General features: G+C 48.0%; 1 protein-coding gene across 2 annotated transcripts; it reads left to right on the top strand.

Annotated features, from left to right (window-relative positions):
- Nucleotides 1-277: 277 nt before the first annotated feature.
- bcl2l1 (BCL2 like 1) lies at nt 278-22,770 on the top strand. Of its 2 annotated transcripts, none has more exons than XM_034537371.1 (3): nt 278-906; nt 4,434-5,160; nt 20,823-22,770. In XM_034537371.1, the coding sequence occupies exons 2-3, from the start codon at nt 4,600-4,602 to the stop codon at nt 20,964-20,966; spliced, it is 705 nt and encodes a 234-aa protein (XP_034393262.1). In that variant the 5' UTR covers nt 278-906; nt 4,434-4,599; the 3' UTR covers nt 20,967-22,770. The 2 variants fall into 2 exon arrangements, with proteins under 2 accessions (XP_034393262.1, XP_034393263.1); XM_034537372.1 differs by lacking the exon at nt 278-906 and adding an exon at nt 1,021-2,176 and having other exon boundaries at nt 20,823-21,746.
- The last annotated feature ends 798 nt before the right edge of the window (nt 22,771-23,568 follow it).

Raw genomic sequence — 23,568 nt, forward strand, 5'->3', positions numbered from 1 at the left:
TATGTATGTCCCTTTGTTACGAAGCCTCTGAATAATATCTCGTGCAACCAATTATCTTCATAAGTCACACACTTAGTTAAATGAAGTGCACTTGCGTGCAATCATCGTGTCACCAGATCTCATTTAGGGGCTCCATAGCAAATGGGGTGAGTACATTTATTCGCATCAAGTTTCTTTGTGGTTCTTAGCTATTCTTTTGTCGGAAGTGATGTCCAGTGTTGCTGTATAAAGATGTCCACGGGGTGGCACTGTGCTCAAACTGGTGGGGGGGTCTGAAGCGCGCTACATGTTGGGGTAACAAAGGTTACTATGGCGACCTCTCGCATCCTTTGTTAAAGTAAAGCGGAAAGCTGCCCAACAGCTGCTACACGGAGCCATGTTATGGACGCAACGCCGCGTTACTCCTCCATAAAACCGCAACGAGACGGGCAGACGGTAAAGAATGCGACGGTTGCGCTCAACTGTCGACGTAACTCGCGTCGCTGGGGTCAGAAGCCGCGCTAACCAGCGCACTTTCAACCGGTTAGCGCTAGCCAACGCTAAGCTAGTTGGGACTCCGCTAGCTTAGCTCGCGCATGACGTCTGGAAGTGACGCGTGGACACCACTCTCCGGCGAGAGGACCATTAACTCATTAATTGTGTGTCTCCTTCCTTACGTGGTTGTACGCTCTTACGCCGGATAAAGCTGCCGTTTACCGAGCTGGACCAGGCGGAACGGAGCCGAGCTGGCACGGTGACGTTACGCAGAGGAGCGTGACGGTGGGCGGATCCGGGGCAGCCAGTCGCTGGCGAGGAGATCTCCGTCGGCGTTTGAGCCAGACGCACTAGCAATGACGGATTGGATTACTCCTGCCGGGGTCAGGATTGTGAGCCGACAGAAATGATTTTATGGAGACCACCCTACAAGTAAGACAATATGATGCGTCTTGCGAATGTGACTCTAAGGATTGTGATCGTTGCGTTGGCGAAAGTGTGTGTGTGTGTGTGTGTGTGTGTGTGTGTGAGAGAGAGAGAGAGAGAGAGGGAGAGGGAGAGACCCACAGTGAGAGAGAGAGGGAGGGTGGATTTTCCTCTCTGAATCCAGCTACGTAGAGGAAGGAGGTCGACAGATTTGGAAGAATGCGGATCCATCACCGCGCTTCCTCCTATGTTCCCCCCGTCAGCTCGAACCCTGATTAGCGCAAAGTGTACGCGCAAACTGCGGTGTCTGATTCCGCCACTGTGAATCCCCCTTTTCCGCGTTTACACGGTCTGCGAATCCTTCGACTGCACTCGCTTGTATGACAGTGACAGCCATCTTCAGAAGCCTACATGTTCCTCAGTGGCTGCCTCCAGTACCGCCGGTTCAGGCCCAGCTGTGTGTCCCTGTCGCTCTGCTCGAGAATCGGTTGTGTAACGATGTCTGCTGCGGTCTATTTAGCGCTGGATCAGAGGCTGCTGTCGCAAAGTGGCATCTGGTCTCAGCCCAGTGGTCGTGACTGTAGCGGGGAATGGCCCGTGCTGGCTTCAGGGTCTCGATCCAAACCGGTTCTCTTGTTCGGAAATTAAATTGCCAAAGTGTGGCTCTGATTGGAAATAACGCACGTTTTGTTTGACTAAAGGGACACAGTGAGAGGACTGCGGCAGCTAGAAGGCGAGAAAGGAGAAGGGCATTGGCGTGTACGTGTTTTAGTTTGTGTAATGCTAATATTTAAAAAAAACCCTCTCACCGATATAGAGTGAACAAAGAGTGACTTGCAGACATGCATCCCCCACCAGTAATGTACACGCATGGAAATAGTTATCGTTATGTGCATCGGTTTCCATGATTCGGTCGCCGTGTAGATCCGTAGTGGTACATGTGTCTCTGATTCCATAACTATATGTAGTTGTGTCGTGAGTGTCGTCCAAAAGGGGTTAAAAAGCAGCACGAACGATTATTCGCGATATGATCGGAAAGCAAACACTCGGTCAACTCTGAAGGCGTCGTATTACGTAACAGTGGGCTGGGCGTGCAGCGAGAGGAGGGGGCGAAGACGTAGGAGGATACGTGCCAACATGCACACAAAGTGACTGTTGGGCTCCGGGTTTTGACAGCTTTTACACGGACACACTGATTCCGGACATTTTTTCCTCAGAGGGAGCAAAGGGGGGGACGATCCGAGGAGGGTAACCCCATATTTATCCACTATTGCTGGTAAGGCGCTAATGTTAGTCTAATTTTATATTCGTTTTCTCTTCAATATAAAGTCTTCATATTGGCGATGGGATTGTGAATACATGTTTTAATCTGGGGATTTGATTGCATCGAAACCCAGATGGCCTCGCACGACCAGGGTACGCAGCATACGGACGCAGTGCACTATCGCTGCCATCCCCTGGTCGGTTGATCCGGGAGTGAAGAGTCCAGATTGCGCCGTCATAAACCGCAACGCTTCGCTTTGCACCAGTTCATATTGGAGCGGGTTTTGTCGTCCTCCAACATGTTGCATTCAGGATCGCCGCGACCCGTCGGTTTCCCCGCAGCAGCCGTGTGCGTGTGGTGTTTACATCGGCGCTGTGCTATTAAAACCCGAGCCACGTGCTGGTAGCTCGGGACCATGTGGCCACTGTAAACACTGCTGCCTTGTGGGGCTTCATCTGCTCTACGGGCTGTTTACTTTAAAGACAATAATATTAATATCCAATTCGTTGTGGCCCAAATATTCCGCTGGACGTGTTGGTAACAAGTTATTTTTTTTATTTTTTTTGGGGGGGGGGCTCTAAGAAACTACAGCACGTTACTTGTTTGCCAGGAGAGTGTCTCGTGCGTCCATTGTGCCGTTAGAGGCGCGTGTATGCATTATGTAACGTCACCAGCACTTTGCATGGAGCTCCCCTTCCGTCCCATCAACTCATATTCACGGCCGACCCCCACCGTGGTCCCACCGTGGTCCCACCGTGGTCCCACCGTGGTCCCGCACTTGTTTCTGCGCGCAGGGATGCACCAGTTAATGGAGCCGTGACAGCAGCAGCCGAGGCTTTGTCGTGCTGTGGCTCTGTCAGGGTGTCTTTTCTTTCCCACGTCGACTCTCTTCTTGCTGGCTGCAGGACTTTGACATGCATCTTGATTGAAGTATATATTTTTTACAGTATAGGCTGTCTAAAACCTTTTATAATGATCATTCACCAAAGGTAACATTAGTGCACTGACTATTCGTTAACCACTAGCCATCACTTTTTTTTTGGTCTTTTATTTTCGACGTGTGAGTTGGGAACAGAGAGTTGCAGATTGCATTTTCTGTCAATGACTTAGCAGTTGATTGACTTTGCAGTTCTGCATATAAACATCCCGCTTCTGTTTTAATAGCTTCGGCATTTGAACAGTAGCAGTTAGACAATGATTTCATCACCATTATTCATAGTACATTCTGTGTTTGACAAACGGAGCAAGCCTTTGCTCAACCTGCATTTAACCCTTTCATGCCAAAGTGCTATCAAAGCAGAATCCCTGCATGTCACCCTCAACACAAGGGTGTGTGGTGTGTGTTGAGGGTTGCAGCTTCATGCGTCAATGCTCAACACACATAATTGTTTTGCTCATAGGGTTTAAGACTTTGAGTTGGGTTAAGAGTTCACTAGATCGGGCTCACTGGCCCTGGAAGCAAGGTAGTTTATCTTTATTGGATACTTTTATTTGGTCATTATACACTCAGTGGACTAGCAGCAACATCTACTGTCACGTGAAAGCAATCTTATAATATCTAATATTACCTGTGATTTCATACTAAAAACAGATCAAGTATTTAACCCAGAATTTACAAAGTGGTGTAAGGCCAGCATGGGCACATTTTGACCAACATCCAGAGCTGCTAATGAGACGATAACCTGTTGGATGCTGGCTGTAGAAGCGGAAAAGTCGGCTTTGTATCGAGATTCAAGGGCGCGCGCGACTGTGACAGTACCAGAGAGCCTGGAGCTGAGACAAACAAGGTGCCTGAAAGCTCCGTCTGAAGGTCAAAGGTCACTGGTTGGGAGTTGGCGACTGTCTGCGTGGACCCCTCAAGCCAGACTGTCCCTCTGATCTCTCCTCACCTAAACCCCACCCCTCCCTTTGTCTCTCTCTCTCGCTTTCTCTCTCTCAAACACACACATTCGCTCTACGATTTTCTCATTAATATCATTGCCATCTGTTCCATATGTAACAGCCCAATTAGAGCGACGCACTTTGACCCTAACTGTCCAAATTGTATTTGAAAGTCTGCAGCCATCCCTGTACATTCCTCTTTACACACACACACACACACACACACACACACACACACACACACACACACACACACACACACACACACACACACACACACACACACACACACACACACACACACACACACACACACACACATATTTATAATGACATTGTGCTTATAGGCTATCCAGACTTTGACCTTTTCATTGTTGTCTCTCTACAGGGCCTGAGCTGATTTGTCGGCCGTGTGTAGGTTTTGGTTTTCACCCCCCAAGTGTCCTCTGGACATCAGCTGACCATGGTGGTCTGAACAGGTGAAAAGCCGGCACAGCGAGGCTCGACCAAGAGAGCAGCAGAGACGACAAAGGAAACGCATCTTCATACGCAACATGTCTCAAAACAGAGAGCTGGTGGTCTTCTACATAAACTATAAACTCTCCCAGAGGAACTATCCCCTCACCCACATGGGACTCACAGAGCCTCTGAACAGGACTGACGGGGGGGAGGCGGGGGCGGGCGATGCCGAGGAACAGCGGGTAGCGACGCACGCTAACGGGACTTTCAATGGCACAAGTCCCGGGACCCCACCGGCATCCCCGCTGCGACCGCAACGGTTGCCGTCGACGACGAACCTGGACGCGGTAAAGGAGGCCCTCCGGGACTCGGCCAACGAGTTCGAGCTGCGATACGCCCGGGCCTTCAGCGATCTGCACAACCAGCTGCACATCACGCCGGCCACGGCCTACCAAAGCTTCGAGAACGTGATGGACGAGGTGTTTCGGGACGGGGTCAACTGGGGCCGCATCGTGGGGCTTTTCGCCTTCGGCGGGGCCCTGTGCGTGGAGTGTGTGGAGAAGGAGATGAGTCCACTGGTGGGACGGATCATCGAGTGGATGACGGTCTACCTGGACAACCACATTCAGCCCTGGATCCAGACCCAGGGAGGATGGGTGAGTCTCTCTCTCACACACACACACACACACACACACACACACACACACACACACGCATGCATGCACACGAGTCCCGACGTGGCGTTTTATTTGCCCCGGGCAATCGGTCCATCCTCATTGTTGAGCCCCGATCACGTGCCTGTCGGTCAGCTCCACCTGGCCCGACCTCCAGTGACCCTGCACCGTTGTCGGGGAGCAGCGCAGCTTGTACTCCATCCTACATGTTGAGACTTATCTTACGCCAGCGGGACAGATAAGCAGCACGCTAACGGCATCGGCCTCTGTGTGAGATTGTGACACAGAAGTGGGTTTGACCCTTTGACCAGCGGAGGAAGAAGACTTCAGATTAGATAAAACGGACCTAGACAAAAGGCAGCACCTCAATCTGTGCTTGAAAACAAAATGTTTGTGTGGTCAGCAGCTGGTTCAGCTGCTCTCTAATTGATCAGCAGCACGGAGCTCAATAAGATGGATCGAAGTAGGAGCTTAACTGGCTACATCAGGGCTTTGCGGCTGTTTGCAGCCCACCTGCATGGGGATTGAAGTTCTCTCATCACAGGGTGGGATGAAGTCCGGGGCTTTTACAGATAGCCCTTTGTTTCACTCTGGTCAGTTGATTGGCTCTGTGTCTGTCTCTTTGTTGCTTTCCCCTCCTCTTCCACTATCTGTACATTGTTGTTCCTCCTCTCTTATGTTCTTCACCGAGGCAGCTGCATGCAGATGAAAGCTCCTTTTTTAAAAAAATAAAATAATTATTTTTTTTAGCTGGAAAGTGGGCCGTACTGACTACCCCAGTGTGTGTTTGTGTACATGTATGTGCACGTGCGCTCTCGCAAACACCTCCTGTATGGTTCAGGTCAGCTCTTTTCCTTTTGTGCCGGCCATTTGAAGGAATGGAAAAGGAAAGGGGGGGCTGTTTGTATTCGGGCCTATGGAAACTGACATCTGGCTGAAAAGCACATTTAGGCGAAAAATGTCATGTGGCAGACCAATAATCTGTTCATTTATTTCAGCGTTGGACTAGAGATAACACGGTGGAGAGGGGGGATGTGGTTTTGGAAACAGGTGACAGGATACGATATGTGATAACAAAGGCTAAAGCCATGCAACATATTGATGTCAGTTGTTTTTGTTGAAGGGATGCTGCAGTCTGGTCTCATAAATACACGTATGGTGCCCATGTTTGTCATTTCTGATAACTTTGGTCACTTTTTTGCATGTAGCGTCAACCATTTGAAGGTGTCCCTTTTCTTTAACTTTTGTTTATGAGCAACCACAAAGTACAGCTTCAGATAATGTCAAAACAATCCGGTGGTTGGGATTCTTGTCCTGGTGCCGTAACGGCTGTTTATAGAGTGAGCCTAACTGGAGGCACAGTCAGGGTGACAATCGATCAACCGAAGAGAGGCTGGTCTAATGGTTTATCTAGTTTTTCATCCCGGCCGCTCATCAATATTTTTACCAACGCTGTCGTCAATGCAGTGCGTTAATCTCCATGAGCTCATGTAGTTAAAATCATACACTCACTCACTCTCTAAACACATATATCTTTCTCAGAGCATTTGCTCAGCAACAAGTCAGACTAATGACACTAACTCCTGTCTGTCATGTCAGTACGACCTTGACTTGCAGAAGTGACCGACTTCGCCTGAAAACGCTGAATGGATCGCGGCGTTGAGCGTATCCTCTGCTACGGTTTCACTTCTGCTGCGGTCGGCTAACATCATCCTGGGCACATGATGCCACTTCCTTCCCTGCGAAGCTTTGTGTAATTCACTTTTATTCCGTTTTTTGGTAGCATTGTGTTGAGAGAGAGAGAGAGAGAGAGAGAGAGAGAGAGAGAGAGAGGGGGCTCTGTCTCGATGTGTGTCCCGTGTTAGTGATTCATAAGTTGACGCTCTCGCCTCAGGGGGGGTAGTCCCGAGCTGCAGTGGCAAACTAAAACACAGGATTCAGTAGGTGGTTTTCCCGTTAGTCCTCACTTCTCCCCATGGCTCTATTGCCCCCCCCCCCCTTCTTTGTCACAATAGCATCACGGTTTCTTTTGTGGTTTCTCTGTTCAAAGTCAACCTGCGCTCTTGAGGAAAAAACCCACACGAGACTTTGTTGTTTTTCTTTCCCTGTGTCTTTTATTTCCTCCCCCTTTCTTTCTTCCTTCCTTCCTTCCCTCCCTCTCTCCCTCCCCCGACGCTTCCTCACAGGGATGAACACGGCAGATGTGGGAACCTGAGTATAGCTGTGAGTGCTAGCTGATGAAATATTAGTCTGCGCTAAGCAGCAGCAAGGTCACTTTCACTTCAGTTACTACATTACTCTCTCGCAGGCTTATTGTTGCTGAGCAAATATCTTTGTTTTTTGTTGGAAAGGATTGTGGCGGATAGACGAAAAATAGAGGAGAAGGGGGTGACTGTTTGTGTCTGATACTCCAACAATTAAAGATAATATATCATACATGAATGAGGAAAATCAATCTTTTGAATGCTAATCTTGAGGTAAAGTTATTGGTGTTGGCATAATTTGTAGATTTGAGCTCCGGGTGAAAATAACTGTATTCGTCGCTGTCTGAGCTCCATAATCTGACACTTGAGAATAGACTCAGAGACGGCTTTGCATTCACAGACCAACAGCGTATGAGGGAAGCTGCAGACTCTCCCGAGACTTTTGATGAATTGAGTAAATTGACACAAACAATTCAGGCAAATTCTGGTGGTAAGAGTTTATATTTCATGTCGTCTACTCAATGGCTCTTGGTTCTGTGCTTTTGGTTTGATTTAAAACGAGCTCTTCTTGAGGCATTTCCTGACAAGCCGATTAATCGAAACGATAATGAAAACATCAACATTGGTTCTATGAAACTATAATGGTCATTTTTCAATAATAATAATAATATTATGGAAAGAAATTGAAAGCATTAATTGCTTGTTTAATTAACCTAATTCTGCATTTTCAATAAGGCTGCGTAGCATCACAGATACCAGCACCCTTAATATGATACCGATGCAGAACTTCTTTAATGCCGTTGTTTTGTTTCTCTACTTCATTCGATGCACGTCGTGTGAATGGAAGCGTTCAGTTGCGTAAACTGCCACCACCACGACAAATATATATTCTCATCACACGCCGTGAGCCCTGTGCTGTATTTTGGTCCAGCGCCAACCCCCTGCCCCGGTTCATATCGAGGACAACGAAAGGCAGTCCTTTGAACTTGGGGAAATGGTCGAGGCGACAGTTTAAAAGCAAAAGGTGTTTTGTACAAGAGAGCAAACCTCGCTGTCGGACCAACCGGATAAAGCCTCGGCCTAAATGATCCCGCCGGAGCTCGTTTCGGAGCCTCCGCTGTCCGGGATGCATGAGTGGTTGGGGATGTGGGATGAATATGCTCCGCGGCCCGACTCTCCCTCCACAGCATGTGCAGGAGCAGAGCCAGACATTGTCAGATAATACACCTTGGCAGGCAGCAGAGCTAGAGACGGTGCCGCCGACCTAATAATGTCGTTTCCAGCAGAGCGAGGGCTGGCGGTGATTACTCAGTGGAGATTGAGCCGCCTCAGGGTGGTGGTACAGGGTTATTACCAATTATAGATGAATAATATCTCCACCCGCTACTGGGGGAAACAATGTTTTTCTTCTCTTCCCTCTGACGGACTAATAAAGGCTAAACTCATTTAGAGGAAGGATGCACACTGCCACGGTCTGGAGAAGCTTGGCTGGTGCTGGGTGGCTAAGTGGGGTGGCTGTTGGGTGTTTCCGTAGGGAAACAAGAGCCATCATCCCAGTTGTGCTGTCGACGGTCTCGGTAAGCAAAAGTTAACTACAAGAAAAATGTCCTCAAAACAGTGAAGGTTTGTCCTCCCGTCTCTCTATCACCTCTGACACTCCTGGCTGCCGACGGTACTCGTTGCTACGCCAGCACTTTATGAGATGATGTCTGCCGACGTCCTTTTTTTTTACCGTCTCATTGTGAAACAACAGAGCTCCGTTTAAAATAAATAATTTCAAAAAGGGCATCAGTGAGCCTCTCTGTTCTGTCTGACACATTCCTTCTTTACCGTGACCACACGCTGTAGTTTATTGTCAATCCCACAATGCACCAGCCTGCTGCTGGTAATACCAGAGCACCCGACGCGTATGTATCCGCGGCTAAAAGTAGGCCCTCTTTTTTTAAGGGACGTTTATAAAAAACTGCAGTGTCCAGCTATTTATAGAAATTACTGATGCTTTTTATTAACAATAGATGGATGGACGAATAAATGAAACGACATATCCATAACCGAAAGATGATGAGGTTCTTCTGGGGCTGACATCCACACAAGTAGAGATGAGGGGGAAGTTGGATGATATTAGGAGCTGGACTGGCATATTGTTTGCTTTGGCCTTTTTTTTTTCCATGGGAGTTGTTGACAGAAGCGAAGACGGATAAACGTGTTTAATCTCTGTGTGATTCTGAACGTGTGCTGCCTGTTCTGTGAAGTGGGTTAGACACTGTAATTGAAGACCCGTGGCGGGTAAGGCCATTGACTTGTTTTGACAAGGGAAACACCTGAGCTTCCTTTGTGCCTTTCTCCTTGGCAGACTTATTCTCTCTCCCCCTCCCTCCCCCTCTGTAATTAACATGCACATAGGATAGGCACTTAGATCCACAGAGTCGTCTGTCAGACTACCCTACCGGAGAGGAGCAGGAAATCTCACCCATGGGACCTATCCGGCCCGCCTCCATCTCTCTCTCTCTCCTCCTCCTCCTCCACCCCTCCCCCCCACCCTTGATCCTCCATACGTGCACCCCTCCCACTGCCACCAATCGATTATTTTTTATTATTTTTCCTGCCTCCTCCTCCTCTCCATCATTTTTTCGGAGCTCCTGTATTTCCAGCCCTGTCTGCCCTTCCTCCCCTCTCTACACCCACCTATCGCTGCGTCCACCTTCACAGACTACTGTGGCGACACACATTAGAGAGCAGACGTGCGGCTGCACGCCTCGTCGATCTCGCCGTTAACCCTGCGTGCCCTTGTTCCAGTGTCTCCCCGTGTCAGTTTGTTTATCAAAAACATCGTCCGCGTTATCGATTCCCTCTGACTTGATCCCCGCTCTCTCTAGAGTCGAGACCTCCACCCCCACCTGTGCAGCTGCCTCCGCCGTCCCTTCATCTTTCTCTTCATCCCACTTTGACTCTCCCTCTTTCCCCTCCTCCTCCTCCTCTTCCTCCTCTCTTTAACGGCTCACACGTAGCTAATTAGGAGATATGTTTTCTTTCTCCGTCTTTTCAGGGTTTTGTTTTAAGGACAGTGTTGTTTTTGTTTGTTTAGCTCATCAGACAAGTTTCTGTGTAACGATCGCATGATTGTACATTTGTCCTCACGCGGCGCAGGGTTGTTGTTGTTGTTGTTGTCGTCGCCTCATACATTGAAGCATTCTATTGTATGTGCTGCAGAGGGGAGGGGACAGCACCAAGTCAAGCTGGTCATGTGACTACCTCAAACAAAGGACCTGTGGCCACACACAGGAATTTGCCTTTCTGGCTTTTCAGTTGTGCTCGAAAAGGTGTGTCGTCGCTTTGTTGATAAAGTCATCGCTTGAAGCGTCATTGCATTGTCTCACATTTTGTGACACGTGTGTGTGTGTGTGTGTGTGTGTGTGTGTGTGGACAAGAACATCAGGGACGTGTGTGTTCAAGATGTATAGATTTGTGTTTGTCTTTAAGGAGAGGGACTTGGCCAAACCATTCCTGGTGGGTGCAGGAGGTGGCTACATGTTGACGTTTGGCGGGGAAAGCTGGGCTGTACCAAATGCTGCCTTTAGACTGCAATAGATCCTCTCTCTGTCTCTCCCCATCCCTCATTTAGAAACAGGCGCCCGTATGCTCCAAACCCAGACGCTGTTTATGTATACGGGGCAGACCTCCAGCTGTGTATCAGATGTGCTCGTGTGGACTGCCGGCCCACTGCGGAGCGTGAAGCCGTTAAGACTGGTAGACATCAGGACTGCCAGCGCAGTGCCCCGTTAGACGGCGGGGAAGACGAGGCCAGTGACTCAGCTCGCCGAGGGGATGTGGGTGAATGGCTCGCACTGCAAATTGGCGTGTGTTGCACATTTCTCCGTGTGCAGCTCACGAGCCGAACAGCTGTGCGAGCAAAGACACTGCGTTCGGTTGCCTACGTGCTGCCCCACTTCTCCGAGGCTTAGTGTTGAAATCAGGTCACGAGTGTTTCTCTCTCGCCCCCCCCCCCACATCTTCCTCTCCTGTCTGTTTTCCCCCCACATTTTTTTTTTTTACCCCTCTGCTCCAGCCCACATCCCTCCTGTGCGGCATATTCGTTAAAACTGTTTTTCTCCCCCATCGTCTGTCTTCACGCGGCAAAGCCCCAGCATCCGACGGCACCCCTCTCCTCTGATTGCATTTCATCCCGTATCTTCCCCGGCTGCTCTCCCCTATCCGTTTTGTCTCTCTGTGCTCATATCTGTGATCAGATTATGAAGCATATCATGGGATTAGCGAGTCTCATGGCATGTATTAAAGTGCGTGAGCTGAGGAATGGATGGAGAGGGTTGATGAGTATTTCATGGTAATGTAGCGCCCGGCCTGGTAGGGCGCGCGGACTAAATGATGATAAAGAGCGTTGTTGCCATCAACGTTGTAGTCGTCACTTTTTTTTTCTTCTCGTCTTCTTTTTTAATGGCCAAGGGGGTAAAGGAATAAAGTCACAAGATATCCTCAGTGGCTGTGCAATAAGAGAGAGGAGATAATGAAAGAGAACAAAAACGGGCCCATAGATACTCATCTGCGCGTTTCAGTGATTCTGGGGAATCGGCTTCTTTCATGTCATGTCAAACTTTCTGAAAATGAAGGGAAAGTGTAGTTTCAAGGAAATCTCTGTGATCTCCACCACTGTCTGTCACTTGCTCCCCTCTGCACACACTTTACTGATCATGAGTTTCCTCCTTTTTTCAGTTTCCAGTCGTTTTCGTCAGCCTCTCCCCCTCCGCAGTCTGCTTCACTCCTGCTTTTGTTCTACTTCTGTCTCATTTCTCTTCCTCAGTCCTGGCCTCTTTTCATGTCTCATTCACCCGAACAGAAGGTGGGTCTCAAGGGGTCATGGTGAGGTGTCTGGCCTCCAGGGTGGAGGGTTATACAGTGGAACCCCTCGCCCCCCCACCCAGTCCTTGTCCCCTTTGCTTCAGCGTTCACCCTCTCCATGTTTACGCTCTCACAAACATGTGCTCTTTCTCCGCCAGAGGTACACACACACAGTCCTGAGTCCATGTCCTTGTTGTATTTTTAACTGTGTGGTCAATATTAGTATTTCATGATCTGTGTGTGTGTGTGTGTGTGTGTGTGTGTGTGTGTGTGTGTGTGTTGACAGAATGGGGTTTTGTGGAGAGAGAAAGGGAGACGGCCCCCAGAGCGGGGCAGGGAACAGATTGGAGTCTGTGTCCTGACTCATTAATCTCCTCTTTAATTCATGGTCTCACCACCGGCTCGACCTGCGCTCGCGGCGGGCACACACACAGAGACGGCCCTGCGGTCCAAAACGGGGCCGTTGAGACGAGTCGATGCTGGCACAAAGTGCTAATGACTCAATTTCCTCATTTTTCCACTTACTTCCTTTCTGCTTGGAAATGATTCATCACTATTCAAACCAGTTCCGTTGTCTCACCGCCCCCTCAACCAGCATTGATCTCATGCTTGAGGTGGTGGGGATCTAGCCAGGAATGTGAAGAGTGTGACCGATGAACCTGCCACGGCTCGTTACTCTGGTTCGGCCGGACTCTTCCATGAGCCTCGTGCAGAAGAAGAACGAGGTCGGCGAGTTATAATCGCACCACTTTCTCTGAACCCGTTTCAAAAGTTTCCTTTTTTTTTCTTTTTCTTTTTTGCTTGGAGCGGCTGCCTGTCAGCTTTTATTTTTTAAAATGCCATGTTTTCTTGTTCCTACCAGTCAGTAGAAAGGAACCACGTCCAGTGCATAAAGAAGCCCTGTTTACACAGACCAAAGCCTACATATAAAATAGCCTCATAAGCAATGGAAGAAGAACTTTATACCATATGAAACATGCACATTTCAAGCGACGCGATTGGAATGGATGCGCTCCTTCAGGCATCAGCAAGTGTATGTATTATGTACATATGTTCCTCTCATTTGCCATCTTTGTTGGCTGTTGGCCTGAGCAGTCTGTCTTTGTCTGATTGAACTTCCCTTTTCATTCCTTCCATTTGGCCTCAGCATAACCCTCGTCTGCTCTTGTCGCTTGCTGACGTAGTCCCCCTACTTGCTCATTAAAGGGCATTAGTTAAAAGCCTGAGCTGTAAGATGGGACCTCTCCGCTCTGCTCTACCTTTCCTGGTCACATGGGCTCTTTGGCGGCTGACCCGACTTCCCCTGTTGCTGGAAACGCCTCGGCACTCTGTAACGGAAGATGACGGGTCAGAAGGCCTTGGGGAGGAGCAGGAAGTGATGGAACTCGTGGAGATGACGATGACATTGATAAGGGAGCGAGGAACAATTGCTCACATTGTGGACTTTTTTTCCTTTCTTTTCTGCTTCTCCCCAACTTGGCTTTAGATTTGGTTCTGTGAAGATTGAAACTCTCGGCCGTTAAATCGACTGATGGACGCACGATTGGTATTGATGAATACAGCAATTCTAATCATGTGATGGGGATAACACTCTTGATGAGGGTGAGGATTTAACGCTTGCGCTACATTTAAACTGTAAGATCGTTATGGTACTGAACCGAGCTGAGTATGTGTTGAGACTGACATCAGTCTAATCTATGTTCCTGGGGTCCAATGTTCTCCAGCTCAAAGTCCTCATAATATGACACCTGATCGGCACCTTTTTATGTTCTGAGCCGTGTAGCTTTATCTAGGTCAACTCACCCACCCACAGCTTACAGTGTACTCTTGTTATACACCTTTAAACCTACGCCCTCAAGCTTGCAGGCGTAGGTTTTTATCTTTAGACATTGATATCTCCACAGTGGTTCCACGGACCGTTATCTCTTTTCAATCGTTTGCAATTTGAACTGCGAAGATGAGCCCCTACCAATCTCTTACAATGTGGGTTTGTATCAAGAACATGGGGCTGACCTCAGATAGCCAACGTTCGGGGCTACAATAACACCACTGCTATTTTCTCTGTTTTATTTACACAAGTATTTAGAGCCTTTTTTAAAAGCACTATTTGGCAGCATTTCCAGTCTCTACAGGCTTTGTGCACCAGAGGCCTCATTTCAACGACTCAGTATGAAATCCTATCTTGTCTCAGTTTAGGAGGTCATAGAGAATGTAGTTGGTAACTGCATTTAGGAAGAATCCTGACTGGTCTAAGGATTGGTACTTTTTTAAAACAACCGTCCTACCTTTAAGGATATTTCCCAAGTTAGGAATCCAAAGCATGCCACAGAGCCTGTCCTAAATTCAACGAGAAAGAAGATGGTCGACAACATGAACACCCAAATATTGCTTTTGAAAGGCCTCTTAATCAGTTGGATGGCACTTTAAGTTATAATAGAATTAATAAAGAAAATACAACAATAAAAGTGGGGTTTCTCATCCCCGACACAATTGTCCGTCCTCTTCCTCTTTTTATTTTCCAATCAAGTTCCAGAGATACCTCAGAGTTAATCAAAGCAGACGGGCTGAGCTGAACTTAAAGTGCAAGAGCACAGAGTCTGACTGCAACAATATTTATCCTCCAGAAATAAGTGTTGGATATATCCTATCAAATACAGGATGTCCTTCAGATTGACATACAGCGAGTCTGTGTGTCCTTCGGCAGCTTATCTGCTGTTTCTTTTGATCTTACAGCGTCACTGTGATCTCATGATCCGCTCGTGGACAGTTTTTCTTTTTTCCTCCTGGATATAAGGCAGAGGTCACAGCGCGCACATCTCACTGTACCCGGGAGCTACACACACACACACACACACACACACACACGGCTCCATATGAAGTCATCCTGCTTCAGCAGCCAGAACACGGCGTCGCCCTCCCCAGTGACTCCACTCAGTAAACAAGAACGGGCCTTGCAGTGTTTGCGTGTACACATCCCAAGTGTTGCAACTCGCTGGACTATGTTGCTCAACAAACAGCTGATGTTTTGAGGTGTTTCAAGAGCCAGCTGCTGCTTCTTCTCCTTCTTCATGCGAGTCCTCTGGGGTCTTCAGGCTTTGGGTCGCTGGCTTCCTGTGAACTCTCGACCTGTGGTCGTGCTTTGGTTTTCCTACCTCCCCCCCATGAGCTCAGACATTTGCCATATCCCTTTTGGGATTCTTTATAATAGCTTTTCTCTCATAATGTCTTCAGATGTACAACTTTAGGCTTGGAAATGTGTGTTTTTTTTTGTTTTGTACAGTTCAGTTGCTGCTCGTTGTACTCACCCTTTTTAAAAAAATTAAAAAAATGTTTTTTACATTCCTTGGCCGTTCATTGACTGAGTGAGGATGTGGCCTTCATGCTGACTCATCACATTCTGGTCATTCATGCACTTGTGCATGCCATGTTGCAGATAAGCTCCTCGTAACATCAGGAAAGTGGACTGGTTGATCTAGATTGTTTGTCAGGCTTTATTCAAAGAGTGTGTTGCGCGCGCGCACGCGCACACACACACACACACACACACACACTTGTGGTATGTGTGAGAGTGCAAGGGAAAGAACCTTTTGTCAGCTTTCGATCATTGTTGAGACGTTTCCGGTTTGCAACACTGAGAACCCTCTGGAATCTTCTCTGCAGGTCAAAGGGAGTCCAGCGTGCCCTGAAGGCCGCGGGCTCCGATGGGTCGCGAGAAAGCGGCCCTTCGCCTGTTGAAAGCGAGCCGCCCAGGTCAGATGTTGCACACACAGAGACTCTCACGGCTTAAAAAGAAACTTGATAACCCTGCTGGGTCAGAGCGTCAACTCGCGCTTATTCTTCTCTACAATAAATAGCAGTTGTAGATGCTGTGAAATGCCAATCGCAAGTTCTCCGACACGCCTGACTGGTACTGGTTTTGCTTATAAGTATATTTTACTGGTTTTGCTTCGAAGCTCGACACAATTATGACAATAAAATCACAATGAGCTCTAAGCTAATCTTTTACACGGTTGAAATGCATTCTATATAACTATATTCATTAATGTGAATTTGCTATACTTTACACAGATGTAATGTCTGAGCTCATGGGGTGAGGTAGGAACACCCCAAAGCACGATCACAGGTCGAGAGTTCACAGGAAGCCTGAAGACCCCTCAGGAGTCACATGAAGGAGAAGAAGCAGCTGGCTCTTGAAACACCTCAAAACATCAGCTGTTGTTGAGCAACATAGTCCAGCGAGTTGTAAACACTCGGATGTGTAAACACCTGCCGTTCTTGTTTATTGAGTGGAGTCACTGTTGCATCCGTGTGACCAGATGGCATACGAGTTACACCCGGGGAGGGCGACGCTCGTGTTCTGGGCTGCTGAAGCAGGATGTAGACTAGGACCAGATCGAGGTCGGATAACTTCTACAATAATGTTAATATCCTCATACTCAAGGATCAGGAACCAGCAGTTGGAATTGTTACCTGATAACTGATATAAATTCATCAGTTATCTCAACATCTTCTGACTAATTCTGTCCACCTGTTTATCTGTACCTGCTCTAACACGCTGATGCTCTCTAAGCATTCAGCCTGATATCACGATTGCGAAAATTGACACAATTTGCTTTCTCAAAGTGCCCCCAAGTTATTGAATTCACCTCCAACTCAGTTTTTTGCCTGAAACAGGATGGGATGTATTAATAGACATTGTGTGTGTGTGTGTGTGTGGGGGGGGGGGGGGGGGGGGGGGGTGTTGGTGTCGTTGTCGTGGTCAGGAGCTTTGACTATTAGGGGATTTGAGCGGCTTGTTATGGTGCAACACCGGAGCAACCGACAAGTCACAGCTGATGAATGGGACGCTGCTGCTAATGATCGTTAAAACGCTGCTTTCTCCACATGTAGCATCGGGCCATAAATCAGCCAGAGATGGACCTGCAAGCCCACACACACACACACACACACACACACACACACACACACACACACACTAATCAGCAGCTTTTCAGTAGCCGTGGCAACCGACTGCAGGATCTCCTTCCCTGTGCCCCCCGACCCCACCCTCTCTATTTCGCTCCCTTTCTCTCTCTTATATCCGACCTCTTGCTTTCATGAGATAATCCTTCCCTCATCCTTTTTTTTTTTTTTTTTTATTTCTCCACGTCTACGAAAGAAAGAGAAAGTTAGACCGAGCGGGGAAAAAGCAGGAAAAAAAAGAAAAGCAAGACGAGACCTGAAAGCGCTCTGCAGGCTGCTGCTTAGCACCTGATTTCCTCTGAGAGCGGAGTGGAGATACAGAAAGAAAGGTGTGACCGTGTGAAAGGGGGAACAAAGACTGGCTCTACCTGCCGGGTGGGACGAGGGGAGATTGAGCTGACTGGTAATGCTGGTGCAGAAGAATGCCAACACGGGCCCCCACACTACAGATCCAAATGTGTGTTCATCCACAGCTGAAAATAGTCCCACAAACAACCTTAAAGATCCAGTCCATTATGGATCATTAAGCGGCACATTTTATTTAATAATTGGAATAATAACATCTGACAAAAGGGAGCTCTGAACACTTTGTCAGTCGCTCACACACCCAACATGGCCTGTGTGAGGAGGACACACTAACAAGTCCACTTTGGACAGTGTTTGAGGGAGCGTTGTCCTTCATCTCTGGGCACGACCACATGATCAGGACACATTGTTTCATTATGTGTTTCCAGGCATGTCCTGACATGTCTGTTTTAAAGGTGTCGGTCAACGTTACAAGATGCTCGGGCCCCTTCTCTACACCCACATTCCTCCAGCGTTGTCATGGAAAGTTTCCCAGAAATGGATATGGAGTAGTCAGACTGGCCCTTTTTTTTTATATACATCTTTTTATTCGAGATCGAAAAAGCCGCAGGAAAACATTAGCTCATATTTCATGATGGACCACGTAATCACATTATGTCATTACTTACTGTAGTGCTATTTATAAATCCCCTGTGGCGGATTCCACCTTTAACTTGAATGCGGCTGAGTCATCAGGGTGCTAAGAGCAACTTTGCTCCGGTCCATATTAGAACCTCTTGTTACGCACTCTGTGGTCTGTTTGGCTCCTGAGTGTCCGGCTAGGTTGCTATCCATGTAGCACTGAGGTCAGTTGGTTCCTACTAACGACTCTTAAAAGCCACAAATATTATTATTTTATTTTATTTATTTATTTTTATATATATATATATATATATATATATATATATATATATATATATATATATTAATTTAATTAAAAAAGTAATAACGGCTGTTAAAGTGGGATTCTGTTGCGGATTAATACACATTCGGTGCTTCCAGTGAGTATTCCCAGCTGCAGGACGGCGTGTCTGGGATTGACTCAAAATAAACTTCAGTGTGTGTTCACCACAATGAACTCAATGAATGATTCAGTGTCGACGGCGTTGCCATGAGTAACTTCTGTAGTTCATTCAGGTTTGTACGAAGGCCCGTTCCGATTCAAGGTGAGGTCGAAGACAAATATTTCCTCCTGGGCGGGCAGAAGAGATTCCTCTCGGTTGTTCACGAGGCCTTTCTGTGCACTGGGGGAACGGAATGAAGGGTTTGAAGGTGAAATTCTCACCCTCGCTTGACAGGCAGAGGGGCCTCCAGTGAAACTCCTTCACCTCCTTCAGCTGAACCCGTTACATACTCACACATCCCTCTGATCCTACTCATGGACTGGGTCACTCCCAAGCGGAAAAGCCTCTCCAGAATGTTTGCTCACTGAGTCTCCGCAGTTTACTGTATGCGCGTGTGTGTTTATTTAGAGCTAAACCATGAATGAAAGAGCTCCTGTGAGAGCCGCTCGGCCCCCTTAGAGACCACAAACCAAAGAGCAGTGACGGCTTGAGGCAACAAAACGATGGCAGTGATGACGTATATTCTGGGAGGCCAAACCCCGGAAGTTGGCATCAACAAAAAGCCAATTTGGAGTTTGGGATTATTGAAGGACATGCGCTCCGGGGTCCAGCGACTCCACCACCATTACATACTGACATATATATTACCATGGCGATGACGCACGTATTGAGCTGAAAACCAGTTTCTGTTTCAGGCCGTAGCAAGTCACAGAAGTGAGTTCACCACCACCCCCCTTATCTTCCCCCAGCACATTCACACCCGGCACATTCTTAGAAATATTAGCCGCAAAAGCCAAGATTCCTTTCCTCGAAAGCCCTCCTGTATCATATATATAACAGACGTGACGAGGTGTAAAGAAAAGTGGCCTGGCCCCTACAAGTGTGTTATTTGGTAACCGGCTACTATCCATTGTTGGTGAGTTCCATTGGTCCGTTTTGGTCCGGTGGTGATGTCACCACATCAGGCAGCGAGATAAAACCGGGGCTTAAAAGAAGTTTGTTATCCAACAGAAATCGTAGTGACTTAAAACTCCTGGAATGACGCTGCCCACAACTCTCCCTGAACACTGAATGCCGATGTATTTATAACGGCTTTACAAGCATTTTCTTTGTGGCGGCAACAATGAGTTTGTCAATGAAATGTCAGGGGAAAAAACGTGCAAGTGGATCTTATAATTTCCTCGAGCCCAAGGGGCCATCTTTAAATTCCTTCTAGTTTTGTTGAAGCCAGAAGATATTCAGTTTCCTCTTTGTGTGGCAAAGAAAAGCCGAGACTCTTCCCATCGGAGAAGCTGTAACCAGAGACTGTTTGGCCTTTTTGCTTGTCTTTCTTTGGCTGCTGCCTCGATATGGTTTTAAAGATATGTATTATGCATACGGACGCATTACTGTTTATAACTCTGCTGGATTAAGATGGAGGCTGGGCCCTGTATTCACTCATTGTTGTCTTCAGTCACCATGTGGTTCAGTCAGGGTGAGGAGTTTCCAATCCCTCCCCTTCCCCTCCCGCATTCTTTCTGTGATTCACTGATTACTCCGTCATTTCACTTTCTACTTCAGTCTGCTTTCTTCCAGTAACAGCCCCCCAACCCCCAACCCCCTCTGACAGCCGAATTGGTCATTTCCACTTGTGTTCAGATGACTTGCTCTTGAGAGAGAGAGGTTAGACTACCGCGTGTTTCCTGATTTGTTGAGGTGTGGACAGCATGACAGCATCATCATCATCATCTTCATCAGCAGCAGCAGTGACTCAGGTCCAGCTCAGCTGATCCGGTTTGTCCACAAGCTTTCTGAGCCTGACTGGCGCCTCCCCGTGGCCGTGCGTCACAACTGCGCGTGCTCTGCGGCTCATGTCCAGGAAATGATTACAGTGGGCGGTGGGAAAACCATGGGAAAGAATGTCGGTGGCAACAATGTGAAGGGGCGGGGAGCAGAAGTCTCTGTGTGAGATGCAGGTGTCGTTCAGGGCTTTCTCCTCACCTGCGTCAGTGCGGCGGTGGACGGAAAGTTCCACCTGCGTGTGACAGTCATACGGATAACTGGCCGGGGGTGTCTCAGTAGCCCTCTGCTCGTTTGAGGCCTGGTGACCTTTACAGAAGGGAATGTACCTGACCCTCCAAACCTGCCTCTGGCCTTAAGTTCATTTTATCTAGCTTTGTAAAGTATGCTTTGAATACTCTGGTGTTAACCTTTCTCTCTCTCTCTCGTCTGCCAGGAGCGCTTCGCCGAGATCTTTGGGCAGGACGCGGCGGCGGAGAGCAGGAAGTCTCAGGAGAGCTTCAAGAAGTGGCTGCTGGCGGGGGTGACGCTGGTGACCGGCGTCGTGGTGGTTTTGCTCATCGGCCAGAAGCGCCTGTGAGAGGGGAAGATGCTCGACGGGCCACCTCCCCCGCGCACTGACCACGACCCCCCCCCTCCACCCGCCTCCACCCGCCGCCCTCAACCCACGCCTGCCACGGAAGTTTAAATCAAGGTCTCGTCAGAACTGCTGATGATGTTTACGTTTTGTTATCGTTTTGCCCCCCCCCAACACACCCCACAGTGGACTAAGAATCCTCGTATGTTGTTGGAACTTTTGAGAAAAAGACAAAGCGGAGGAAGAGCTACTAGTATTCGTGTGTTCAACTTATTCCACCTCGATGACGAATGTGTGGTTATCCAGAGACACTGTTCCTGCTATCCCCCTCTCCACCGAGTCTCTCTTTATGTTTTGTATGCATTAGTTTTAACAAATTTTTGGTTTCCCCACGTTTGTCCTCAAAAGAGGCTGAAACTGACCCGGGTCTTGACCGATGTAAGGAGCCCGTGTGTTGTTGGGTCCCCGGGCTGCTCGACATGTCCCGCCTTCAGCTTGTTTTTGCTGCTTGTGTGTGCCATATGGAGGATGTAGCACCTGCCCCCCCCCCCCCCTGCCCCTGATGTCCTACAGTGTGACGTGATAACGCGCTGGTGGTTCTGCCTGGGCCCCGGGCCTTCAGGCTCATTGGTTTCGTGTGCACAGCAAATGGGAAGGAGTCATAACCGAGTTAGTCTTAAACGAAACGTGGCTCCTCCTGCTTGTTTGTGTTCGTTGGTGCGTTTTGGATTCATGAACCATTACCCCCCCCCCCCCCCCCCCCCCCCCCCCCCCCCCCCCCCCCCCCCCCCCCCCCCCCCCTCACCTGTGCCTCAAGGTCATACCTGGCCTTGATCTGATCCCCGTTTTGCGTTTGGTCAGCCTGCCGTGGGCCGGACCGCTGTGTGTTTGCGTGTGGCGAGTTCTCCGTTCAGTGCGACTGCAGTCCAGAGGCCGCTCACCACGCGGTAGCTGAGCAATGCAGCAACTACTGTAGCAACACATGGACCGAGCATGGAGCACTCTTTGGGGTCGCATGTTTGGGTGTAATGTTTTTTTTTTTATTTGGAAATGCCTTATTTTAACCCCACTGTAGAGCATTCAGAAGCCGTATATAAACATTGAATAAATGGTTTTGAAACACTAATTACTAACTTAATCATCACTGGTGTACAAACAGTAAATGAATGACTGATGAGTACACACAAGAACAAAGCCGTAAAGTGGGATATTAGGCGTTTATTAACTGTGTATACACACAAACGGCTCTTTTAGGTTTAGAAATGGTACATTTCCGGGGTTTAATTAATAAAGAAAAAAACATTTCATGTTGATTTTAAAAATGTAACGATTACAGCCTGGCAGACACAAATATGTGAGGGTTTATTAAATCAGATAGCTGTAACATAAACTTATAACACACTTCTTTTTTATGTGGGACATTTTACATTTTTAGAATCCAGCTTGTCAGTGCTCTCTGGTGGACAAAGAAACATTGTTTAGTCATTCATTATCTGGTCATAGTCCGCTTAGAGATGCCAAGTTATAATTGTTGAAAAAAAATACATTAATACACACTTGAAATATCCTGATAAAGGTTCACAACTACATTACAGTGCGTTAGTAACAATGTATTTTCTTTTTTTTTGCTGCAAATTATTCAATTGATTCAGAAGGAAGCAGTTTTGATAACTGGTCAATTATCAAACAGAAATGGCAAAAGATGCACTGGATCCTTAAATGTGAGGATTTGCTGCTTTTCTCTCATGTCATGTTTATATAATTGCAAATTAAAGGTCTGTGGGTTTAAAATAAAGTGTTGGAGTCATTTCCGTGCTAATGTTTCAATAGAATCCCAATCATGTGCTGCAGTCTGCTATAATTCAATAATCCTCCCTTTTTTCTTTCTTCTTTAAGAAGCATTAGTCCAATCTTCCATTCATGGGTGACACAGCTGGGCTCCAGCAGGCTTTTTCTTTTTGAAGATTAATGTAGCAGACCGATGAAAGCGGACACACGTCTTTGAGGGGCGACGTGGTTCCGGATCAGACGTGGTTTTGAGTTTCATTAGAAATGCGTCAACGTGAGGTCTGTTTAACGGTCTCCCACGTCTCCCTTTACGTTACCCCCCCCCCCCCCCAGACACCTTGCATCTGTCAAATCTCCATCCGGCTCCCCTTCTCCCTCTTTCCGGCTCCCCCTCCTCCTTCCTCTGCGATCCCTGTGCTGTCAGCGCGCCGAGCCACGTGTGTCACTCACAGCTGGCCCACCTGCTGCTCGCACGCACGCGCTTGCAACTGTACACACTCTGTCAGTTACACGTAGTCCGTGAGGGACGAGGGATGGGGACCGGGGGGGGGGGGTTAAAGGAGGTGTTGTTGGCAGTTCGAGTAATTCGCTGGGAAGGGGGTCCTGGGTCGTCGTCCCCCCCCCCCCCCCCCCCCCCCCCCCCACAGAGTAAACACTTCCGGAAGGGGAGTGTGTTCACAGAATCATGTACATCTACTATAATTTAATTGAATCTCTCTTTCTAAATTGTTAACCCTGCATTGAATATTTCACCCAATGTAAAAAATAAATAAATCAACAACACCCCTCCATTGACTTTGATGAGGACCAAATCCTG

The sequence above is a fragment of the Cyclopterus lumpus genome, chromosome 7 (assembly GCF_009769545.1).
Source record: "Cyclopterus lumpus isolate fCycLum1 chromosome 7, fCycLum1.pri, whole genome shotgun sequence".
NCBI lineage: Eukaryota > Metazoa > Chordata > Actinopteri > Perciformes > Cyclopteridae > Cyclopterus > Cyclopterus lumpus.